General features: G+C 41.2%; 1 protein-coding gene across 1 annotated transcript in view; it reads left to right on the top strand.

Annotated features, from left to right (window-relative positions):
* The window catches only part of SLC16A14 (solute carrier family 16, member 14), a 41120-nt gene extending 29930 nt beyond the window's left edge, over positions 1–11190 (top strand). The window contains exons 5-6 of the mRNA XM_011972817.1: positions 77–629; positions 8642–11190. Coding sequence (XP_011828207.1) covers positions 77–629; positions 8642–8793 — 705 coding nt within the window. The 3' untranslated portion in view covers positions 8794–11190. The remainder of the gene's footprint in view (positions 1–76; positions 630–8641) is intronic.
* Positions 11191–11492: the final 302 nt, after the last annotated feature.

The following is an 11492-nucleotide window of genomic DNA, read 5'->3' on the forward strand; positions in this document are numbered from 1 at the left end:
TGGGCCCGGGAACGAGGAGACCCTCGGCGACCTGCAAGCCCAGGAGTGCCCCGATCGGGCCGGGCACAGGAAGAACATGTGGGCTCTCCGGATTCTGAAGACGCTCAGCTGGCTCACCATGAGAGTCAGGAAGGGCTTCGAGGACTGGTACTCGGGCTACTTTGGGACAGCCTCTCTATTTACAAATCGAATGTTTGTAGCCTTTATTTTCTGGGCTTTGTTTGCATACAGCAGCTTTGTCATCCCCTTCATTCACCTCCCAGAAATCGTCAATTTGTATAACTTGTCGGAGCAAAACGACATTTTCCCTCTGACGTCAATTATAGCAATAGTTCACATCTTCGGAAAAGTGATCCTGGGCGTCATAGCCGACTTACCTTGCATCAGTGTTTGGAACGTCTTCCTGTTGGCCAACTTCACCCTTGTCCTCAGTATTTTTATTCTGCCGTTGATGCACACGTACGCTGGCCTGGCGGTCATCTGCGCACTGATAGGGTTTTCCAGTGGTTATTTCTCCCTAATGCCCGTAGTGACTGAAGACTTGGTTGGCATTGAACACCTGGCCAATGCCTACGGCATCATCATCTGTGCTAATGGCATCTCTGCGTTGCTGGGACCACCTTTTGCAGGTAAACTCTGTGAGATTTTAAGAGCTCAGAGTGCATGTAGATATGGTGTGTTATGTTATAAAGTCCAAGATAAGAAGGAGGTTTCCATTTGTGCACATGTTCCTTTCCCATTCCTGCCCCCTAATTTCTCATTTATACATTTGAGTAAGTTAAAGGCTATTCTTTCTTTCTTTTTTTTTTTTTTTTTTTTTTTTTTTTTGGAGACAGAGTCTTGCTCTATCGCACCAACTGGAGTGCAGTGGTGCGATCTCAGCTCACTGCAACCCCTGCCTCCCAGGTTCAAGCGATTCTCCTGCCTCAGCCTCCCAAGTAGCTGGAATTACAAGTGCACACCACCACGCCCGGCTAATTTTTTATGTTTTTGGTAGAGATGGGGTCTCACCATGTTGGCCAGGCTCACCTCGAACTTCTGACCTCAGGTGATCCACCTGCCTCAGCCTCGCAAAGTGCTGGGATTACAGGCATGAGCCACCGTGCCCGGCCAAGGCCATTCTTTTATGTAGAATGTAGATGAAATGTAGATGAACTTTCGATCCTATCCACATGATAAGGCAGTCAGGCTGGTAGAGTGAGGAAATAAAGCGGATGGGTTGATGGAATACTGCTGGGCTCCTTACCCATTTGAAGAAGGTGGCCTCTGGGCAGTTCCAGCTGATTTCTGTCACCAAGAAATACTGAGAATTGTTGCCAGATCTTCTGGGTGTTGTTTCTCCCCAAAGGGAAGCTAAGAATCTGTACTGTTAGGTAGCACCAACAGATTTCCAAAGCACCATGTGGCAGGTGCAACAGAACACATCCATGGACTCAATCCAGCCCTGCATTCGCTTCCTATTGGTGCTATAATAAATTGCCAGAAACTTATGGTGGCTTAAAACAATGCAGATTGGCCAGACGTGGTGGCTCACACCTGTAATTCCAGTACTTGGGGAGGCCGAGGCAGGAGGATCACTTGAGCCCAGGAGTTCGAGACCAGCCTGGCCAATACAGTGAGACCCCATCTCCACACAGACACACACACATGCATGCATACACACAAGCACGCACACACACACACACACACACAAATACAGATTTATTATCTTACTGTCTGGATATCAGCAGAGCTGAATTCCTTCTTGAGGCTTTAGGGGAGAATTTGTTTCCTTGTCTTTTCCAGCATCTGGAGGCCACTTTCATTCTTTGGCATGTACCCTATTGCTCCATCTTCTAAGCCAGCAGTGTAACGTCTTCCCACCTCTCTCTGATTCGGACTTCCTGCCACCTCCTTTCACCTTTTTTTTTTTTTTTTTTTTTTTTGAGGCGGAGTCTCCCTCTGTCACCCAAGCTGGAGTGCAGTGGCATGATCTCAGCTCACTGCAACCTCCACCTTCTGGGTTCAACCAAGTCTCCTGCCTCAGCCTCCTGAGTAGTTGGGATTACAGGCATGCGCCACCACGCCTGGCTAAAGTTTTTTGTATTTTTAGTAGAGATGGGGTTTCACCGTATTGGCCAGGCTGGTCTCGAACTCCTGACCTTGCGATCCCTCCCACCTCAGCCCCCTGAAGTGCTGGGATTACAGGCGTGAGCCACCATGCCTGGCCACCTCCTTTCACTTATAAGGGTGCCTATGATTACATTGGGCTCACCTGGGGAGATGATCCAGGATCATCTCCCCAGCCCAGGTCCTAAATTAATCACACCTGCAATGTCCCTTTTGCCCTAATTAGGTCACATATTCATGGGGTAGAGAAATTAGGGATAGGAGCATTCTGCCTACCACAGGCCTGAAGGACACTAGCTGGCAACATCTAGGATATGATCTCTGTCGTGTATTCCCTTCATTTACAAGAGGCAAATTCACCAGAGAACTTGGTATTCGGGCATACCAGAAGCCTTGGGCATCAAGGAATCTTGTGTCTGGGCCAGTGCCTTTGTGGAAAGGCAGGTCAGGTTTGGGCAGGTAGACTGACGCCCCAAGACACCAGCTGCTGGGTGAAGACAACAAGGTCTATCTTCTGTCCAAGAACTGGAGATAGGAGTCTGCATAGCATGGCAAAGGCTGGGGCAGAATGCCAATACAAAGGTGCTCTCTGGTGGTGGCCCTCAGCCAGCCAGCCAGGGCTGGTAGTGATTGTCAGAGCTGCTGGAGGTTTTGTGCAGAGCCTCGAGCTAACCCAGTGGAGCCTCACCTGTTCAGATGTCCCCTCCCCCAGCCACCCCCAAGCACCCTCCTGTCTGGGCCCTACAGGCTCTTTATTCTCATATCCTCTGGCAGGAGTATCTCTCCCCAGTGGGTGAAGGAATCCCATGGGTACAGGACAAAGCCCTCCCTGCCCCTTTTTTCCTAGTCTTTCTATAAGTCATAAAGTCACCTCCTCCCTTAAGACCCCCACTGGCAGAGAGCTTGTGCCAACAAACACGCTTTTAAATCCCCTTGAAATCTAAAGTACAAGAAATCATAGATTTTTGCCTATGCAGCAGACAACACTGGCAGTCGGCTGACTAAAGGTTTAAGGTCCAAGAGTCCCCTTAGGAATCCTCAGGGCTACATATAGGGCTCCTCCTGGAGCAAGCTGCTCCTGGTGTCTGCCTGTGCACAGAGATGCAGATGCAGCATTTTTAAGTGAAAATGGCTATAGCAACAGAGCAAACTATATTGGCAGTTGAAAGGTCTAAAATTGCTCACTGATCTCATTATGTAAAATTCTCTGTCAGGTCAGAATGCATTTGATTATAACATCCTGACAATGATGGTTTAAGCATATTTCTGTCACATAACCAGAAATATAGAGTTCAGGGACTGGAGGATGTTGGGGCAATGTCTCAGAGATCCTCTTGGCCCTTTCCTCATGCTAACTGCCTCATGGTGACATAATGGTTGCTGTATCTCCAGCCACTGCATCATCATTTATAGCAGGGAGAAGGAAGTGGGGAAAGGCTCAGTCCCATCAGAATTCCACTTATATCTGATTGGCCAGAACTATATCACACAGCTAGTTCAAGCTTCAAGGGGAGCTCTGAATGGAGTATTTTGCTTTCCAGCCTCTGTACTAGACGAAGGAAAAGAGAAAAGAATTGGGATTGGCAGTTCAATCAGTCAGCCAATGGTGCCTGCTAGAGATGTTAAATATCCATTGGAGGTATAGGGACCTAGTAGTTGCTCCTCTGCCCTCTTATTGGAGGTCCTTCAGATACATTGTATGCATAAATGGACTCTGTCACTGATGGTTCTTTGCATGATCCAGGGGTACTTTCTTCTAATGGGCAGGCTCGGGTTGTTTTGTCTTGATCCATCAGATTTCAATGGCAGCATCACAACACAACTGTGAGGTGTGGCCTGAGTGATTCTCGTGATCAGTGTTAGTCAAAGCACCAGAGTTTGCCAGGATAGTTTTCTTATCCCATCCCTGTGGTCCTGTGCTGTCCATTCATCTGCATTCTAGCGAGCTTTCTTGAGTGGAAGAGAGAGGAATGACAAGTAGAGGACAGGGAGTTATACCCAACCCTCAGTCATCAGGTCTTATCTCTTGACTGCTTCGAGCTTCCTCCCTAGAGGTGGGTTCTGTAGTGGAATGGGATCCACCATGGATGATAGAAATCGTTGTGTTAATGGTTGGGAGCCTTCTATGATTCGTATCATGTGGTGCTATGGAAACCCCAAAATCAACATTCGGATGTGCCTGTCTAGGCCAGCAAGCTAAAGGGGACTTTGTTTATTTGCATTTGTTGGTTTCTTCATCTTCCATTGAATTCGTGCACTAAGGAATGATGAACAACATTCGTTGGCTACCTGCATGATGTTTCATTTATTGACTTTCCAGATGCAAGCCACCATTTATGTGCACTGTAGGCTCAGAGCGACTCGCAATATGAGTGACTAAATGACCACATTACACTCTTGCTAGAAATTCGAAGTGCACTAGAAATTATTGCTTAGCTGGGTTTGCTGCAAGGAAAATTACTGTTCACATTTCCTTTTTTTAAAAAAAAGAATTTCAAGAATGTACAATCAGAGATATTGAACAGACATTTCAACCATGTCATTCAGCAGCATGGACTTCTTGATCTAATTTATTTATAATATTGTTGGGTGTTTTGTTCAATCCCTTTAAAGATATAATATAGGCCGGGTGCGGTGGCTCACGCCTATAATGCCAGCACTTTGAGAGGCTGAGGTGGGCGGATCACCTGAGGTCAGGAGTTGGAGACAGCCTGGCCAACATGGTGAAACCTCATCTCTACAAAAATACAAAAATTAGGCACCTGTAATCCCAGTTACGTGAGAGGCTGAGGCAGTAGAATTGCTTGAACCTGGGAGACGGAGGTTACAGTGAGTCAAGATCACGCCACTGCACTCCAGCCCGGGTGACAAGAGCAAGACTCTGTCTCAAAATTAAAATAAAATAAAATACAAAATTATGTAATAGTAGTATATACTTTCCTAGATGTTTCAGTGTATAATGTGGGAAAACCTCAGCCATCAGATTTGACTGACCAATATTCCACACACATCTCTTCCAGTCACATAAAATCTAACACCTTAATAATTTGCAACCTTTTCCACCAAAAGCCGAGGCCCTTATTTAATTAATAAGAAAAACAGCATTACTTATTTGACAGACTCAAATGAAAAGAAAATGTACTTTAATCGGGAACCAGATTTTACTTTGAAGCTATAGGTTTGAATTGGTGCTTGGATGAGGGTTGCCAAGAATCCTGGGTTGCCAAGAATCCCAGGTTCCAAATGCAGGAACTGAGGTCAGACCTCCAGGACGGGTGGTGAAGGATGCATGAGGAAGGCAGCTTGTGGGAACTGTCTTCTCTCTGAAAAAGTTGTGTCAACATGTGCTGAGGGTCAAAGCTCCTGGTAGAGTCCTGTCTCTCTTGACCTGCTTTACATCTGACTGAGTTTGAATTCAAACTAGCAGAAATATTAAAACAGGCACCAAAGGGAGATGGTAGGATCCAGAGTTATTTATAAATAAATCCTAAAGGTAGATTGGAGAAAACCTATGGGATTAACTTAACATGAAATTTAGGACTACTCCTACAGTTAGTGCTATGTTAAATTGTTCAGTAAAGTTGGGTGTGCTTTTTTTAAAAGAAAACTGACATGAGTTACATTTGAAGCTTGGGCATGTGGAGATGCTTTTATAAATGTTTATATTTTTAGAGGAAAGAGGACCATTAAAAATAATAATAGTAATGAATTTGGCCAGGCGCGGTGGCTCACGCCTGTAATCCCAGCACTTTGGGAGGCTGAGGTGGGTGGATTACCTGAGGTCAGGAGTTTGAGATCAGCCTTGCCAACATGGGGAAACCCTGTCTCTACTAAAAATACAAAAATTAGCCGGGCGTGGTGGCGCATGCCTGTAATCCCAGCTACTCGGGAGGCTGAGGCAGGAGAATTCTTCAACCCAGGGGGTGGAGGCTGCAGTGAGCCACGATTGTGCCACTGTACTCCAGCCTGGGTGACAGAGTGAGACTATGTCCCAAATAATAATAATAATAATAATTCCACCCAGAAGGGGGAACAGGACATGTTCAAAGAGCCAAGAGAAATGTGTTTGAGATGCTAACAAATTCAGCATGGCTTGTGCTGGTGAGCAGGGGAGAAAGCTAGGCAGGGGCCACATCACAGAGCCTGGAGCTTATAATCAACCCCTTTCACCAAAAAGTAAATAAATAGTCTGAATGAAATACAGCTTAATTTTCCAGCCAGGTGGGATTTTGTCCCATTTCTGAGGTCCATGTTAAGCAGCAATAATAGTTCGACTTGTTTCAGCCATTTGAAACAAAGCATTCAGGTGTTTGTTACTTAGAGTCATCATTCCTGCTCTCAATCACTTGATCATGTGGAAAGCGAGGATTTAGCCGTTAAAATGACCTGGTCAGCTTTCATATGGAGATAAGTGGACTATGGGAACCTCATTTGTATTTATTGATTTTTTTAAAATTGTAGATTACAGTTATTCCCATCACTACTCTGTTGATACAGATCACTCTGCATTATTTGCAATTGAATTGCTCATTTTATCCTAATTCACAATTGTCCACAGTTGCCAACTGGTAACACTGAGTAGAAGTTGGGTGTGTTTTTGTTCATAGGTCAGTGTCAATTGCCTTTCCATTCAATTCTGAAGCTGAAGCATTACTTTTGGATTATGTTTAATCTTTTTTGTCCCCCTTGTCTCCAATTATAGATTAAGAAAAGATGCTAGAGCATTTTACTGAGCCACTTCTAAAGAGTCAGATTTTTTTTCATTTCTATTTTTTACATAAAATAACAAATACAGAAACTTGGTTTACTTTTAAAGTAGATACAAAATTCATACCTTTTAACTTGTTGCTTTTGTAAAAAAAATTATAAATTTGTATGCAATTGTTTGTTTTTCTTTATGAATGCCTTGACTGATCCCTGTAAATAGATAATCCAGGCATAGTCATCACACACTAGATACGATAAACAAAGAGATACAGATAACAACCAGGAAGTCGGAGGGACTGGTTTACACCTTTCCTAGTTGCTTTTGTGTGGCTGTTTCTTGATAGGAGAAGTTTAAGTTGCATTTATGCACTCGTTTGCCAATTCGTTGTTTTAAAGATGTTTCTGAAAAGTGGCCACGGAATACTATGTTTGATCATAAAATCTTATTTTTTTTATTTCATTTTATTTTTTGAGACGGAGTCTTGCTCTGTTGCCCAGGCTGTAGTGCAGTGGCACGATCTCGGCTCCTCTGCAACCTCTGCCTCTTGGAGTCAAGCAATTCTCATGCCTCAGCCTCCTGGGTAGCTGGGATTACAGACATGCACCACCACACCCAGCTAATTTTTGTATTTTTTAGAGATGGGGGTTTTGCCCTGTTGGCCAGGCTGGTCTCGAACTTCTGGCTTCATGTGATCTGCCCGCCTTGATCTCCCAAAGTGCTGGGATTACAGGTGTGAGTCACTGAGCCTGGCCATTAAATCATTTATATTTTAAGTCTTTGCTAATGTGCTTACTAAAAGGGGAAAAAATGACATTTTTACCATAAATAAAACTCTTGCGTGTAGCTCAATCCACTCAGTTTGCGTAGTTGACTACGTGGGAACCATGACTTGTGACCCATTCTTAGAATTAATCACTGAAATATAGGAAACAGATTTCATAGATTCTGAGACACGTTTTTCTCATATTTTAACGTCTGAAATTAGAATGCCTTTTACAAAGTCCTGAGGAAATACTGAGTCATATTTGAATTGACAAGAATATTTATTTTTTACTGATATATAAAATAATGGCACATCAGTGTCTTAGAATTCATGAAATATAGTGGTATTTTACAGAATGTCTAATAAGATGATTATATTAAGCTGTTAAATTATAATATTAAATTATTATTTGAAAATAACATAATTTAGTCAGCATCTATGGCAGTATCTTTGGCAACTTAGAATTTTATAAATGTAAATATTAAAGTTTTGTGGCTATAAGTGTGAATTTTATAACACCTGAAGATTTTGATTCTTTCTAGAACAGATGTGTACCCTCAAATACTTCAGAATGAATGAAAGTTCAAATGTCTTCTGCCCAGCCTCTTTTGATACACACTAAAAACTTTAGAATCATTTTTGTAGGTTTTAGAAAAATTTGTGTTTGCACTTGTGAAAAAAGAAAATCATTGGATTCGCTTTTCACTACTGGCCTTGTGAGGGCCTTCGAGTGAACCAGAAGGTTCTCCCCATGAGTCAGCCGGGAATTGCTTCAAATGCCTTCCAAAGCAACCAAATGGCTTTATGAATGCAGCCCTCCCCAGGCACGGGGAACACTGGTGTATAGCACACCCTTAAAAATTGCTAAATGAGAACCAAAAAATATAAAAAACAACAACAAAAAAAGGAAAAGAAATGGATAAATGAAACATTTTATTGGTATGAAATGACATATAAATTATTTTAGAAACATTTATAGCAGCAATAAATGCCTGCTTTATATTCTTGACTTTTATTGCATCAACTCCATGACAGTGAATATATTCTTTTTTGTTTTGTAGGGTGGATCTATGACATCACGCAAAAATATGATTTTTCCTTCTACATATGTGGTTTGCTTTACATGATAGGAATACTCTTTTTACTTATTCAGCCGTGCATTCGAATTATAGAACAATCCAGAAGAAAATACATGGATGGTGCACATGTTTAGTATCATGTAATGTTCCGTGTGGGTTTCACTGTAATACTCATGCCTACCTCGCATGGTTGCTGTGAGGCACCTATGACAGGACGTGGGAAAGCATTTTGTACAGTAACTGGCACTGTCATTTGTAAATGCCATTGTCACAGCCTCATTTGTAAGCAGCACTGCCTCTCTGTTTGGGGAGATGTAATGCTGGAAGGTATTAAGGACTACATGCATTCTAAAGATGACAGTGTTGTTCAAAGACAGCCTAGTAAATAATTGGTAGAAATACCCTTATCAAAATCATTCTCTTGTCATCTACTGGAACTAGGTTTTTAAATACAGCTTTTAAAACACACACAGGGAATAAAAGCTTTTCAACTCAACCACTTCTTTGTAAGACAAAACCGAAGTATCTGTGTGCTTCCAGAAAGATTCCAGATCAATGGGTTTCAAGCACAAGAATATGACGAGATTTCAGAAATTAATTATTACAGGGAGCTATTGATCTACTAGCATCAAACAAAGGCAAGCTCTAATTCCACAGGTAATACAATTTAGTACAATTAAAGAAACACAGCTTGTATTTTTATGAGGGAATTCTGCAGCTAGGGATCGGGCTTCATAAATCCTCCTCTAAAAGAAGACATTTGCCATTAATCCTAATTCACTGTTATCCAGTTATAAATGGAATCTTGAGACAAAACCTTAACAAAGAAATAACAATAATGATTTCCTTAGCAGAAGCCGGATTTGTACGCACAACATTAAATAAAGGGCTACAATTCAAGCACTTTTATTCATATCATTGGCCTCTTAGATGATAAACATGATCTGGGGCCTGTAATATTTTTTTCTGAGTTTCTTCTGCCCAAAAAATGTAACATAGAACTAATTGCTAACTGACAAATAAAGTTAATCGTTAAATCATCTCCAAGGAATGTTGGTAATCCAAAATATAACACTATCAATTTGTGAGGGTAATAAATAGAATGCCCTTAGTGTAGATGTCTGTGCCACACCTGACACTGGAGTAGTGATAACAAATAGCCCATCTCTAGACTCTCGTGTTGTTTTGTAGACCATTCGCCTAAGTGTGGCACAGTTTTAAAAACAGTTCTCTTGATTGATTTCATACAGAAGATGACTGTGATCCATGACATCTAATAATGCCCTTTCTTTATCTGAGATGTCTATTTTTCTAAACCAAACGTTTTTCAGACTGTAGAATGTTCTTCCCAGATCGTTTGAAATTTCTGACTGCCTTAGTTGTTTACAGATAGTTTAAATCTATTTAAATTTCTACTCACAATTTGATCATCACACCCACACAAATCCTTGACTATCATTGCCAGTGTCTTAGGTCAAATTTATCTAAAGTGAATACAGCCCATTCTCAATTATCCTTGACAATTAGAGGCAGGAATGCTACTAGGAATTGGAAGCAAACAATGTCACCCCCAGCGTAATTTTAGCCAGCAGTTTCAGTTATACTCAACCATACCCTTCTGAGCTGTTAACAAGTCATTCAATGGACAAGTTCTCTTTTTGTTCCATCTCCATCATTTCCTGCTCTAATGTCTAGTGGGAGGGGTCATATCATGAAAGGACCACCAAAATAATAAAAGGCAGCTAATGGAATGGAGAAACAAAAGCATGGTTAACATATACACTCAATATTACCTCCAATGACTCGGGAATTGCCTGCACATTATTATAGCCAATAGATTGCATGTCATATTCCATTTGGTTCAACACAACAACCTATGTGTTATCATTACAGCTTTGGCTGCTGTTAAAGAATCCAGCTCTCTATTTTGATAACGACAGTCTTAAAGCTGAGGCAATGCTCCCTCTTCTATCTCTCTCTATGTAATTTGCCATAGAATTAGGATGATTAGATTGAAACACACGTTATATGTTTTAAAAACTACATTGCTTCATTACTTTCATTTTCCGACAACATCAAATTAACAAGAGGCAGTGTTAAATATTTTAAATGGTGCTATAGCCAATGTATTTGGATGCTTGCACTGCTGGTTGTGTATCATCAATATAAACTTTTTATCCAATGACTCAAATTTAATTACATCTAAGTTAGACTTGTTCACGTTCAGTTTGTACAGTTGTGTGTTGACTTACTATGTTTTTGAAAGTGGCTACTTCTACCAAATGAGAAGTTCCCATTGTCAAAAAAAAGAGACCTGCTTGCAGTATTCATGTTGACAACAGAGTAAAAGAGAATATTGTAAAGAATTACTGCAAATATTTCCTGTTTGTTATTTGCCGTTCTTTGAAGATATTATAAAAGGTTAATTGTATATTTATATCATGTGCTTTATCATTTTCCCTCATGTATCCAAGTAATTTTTATTTACGTATAACTAAATAAATGTTGTCCTCTTTGAAGACGGTCAGTGAGTTTTTGTGTAACATTTCTATTTTGTTGGCCTCGAAGAGAATACTCCTAAAATGTAGGTGGTAATTATTTGTTTCATTCTTTCCCCTGAAAAACTATTTCTGTAGGTGCATTCACAAACCACGTGGACAGAATCACTTAGAATGATTGTGAAAAGTGCTGCGTCTAAGTATTAAATTTAAAATGCACACATCTTTGAATCCAGCAATTGCATTTCTAACATCATTTTCTACATATGAACACAGACTAATATGTAAGGATTTTTTGTTTATCATTTGTTATATAAAAGACGGGGCTGGGTGCA

Source organism: Mandrillus leucophaeus, unplaced genomic scaffold (assembly GCF_000951045.1).
Source record: "Mandrillus leucophaeus isolate KB7577 unplaced genomic scaffold, Mleu.le_1.0 Scaffold1301, whole genome shotgun sequence".
Taxonomy (NCBI): Eukaryota; Metazoa; Chordata; class Mammalia; order Primates; family Cercopithecidae; genus Mandrillus; species Mandrillus leucophaeus.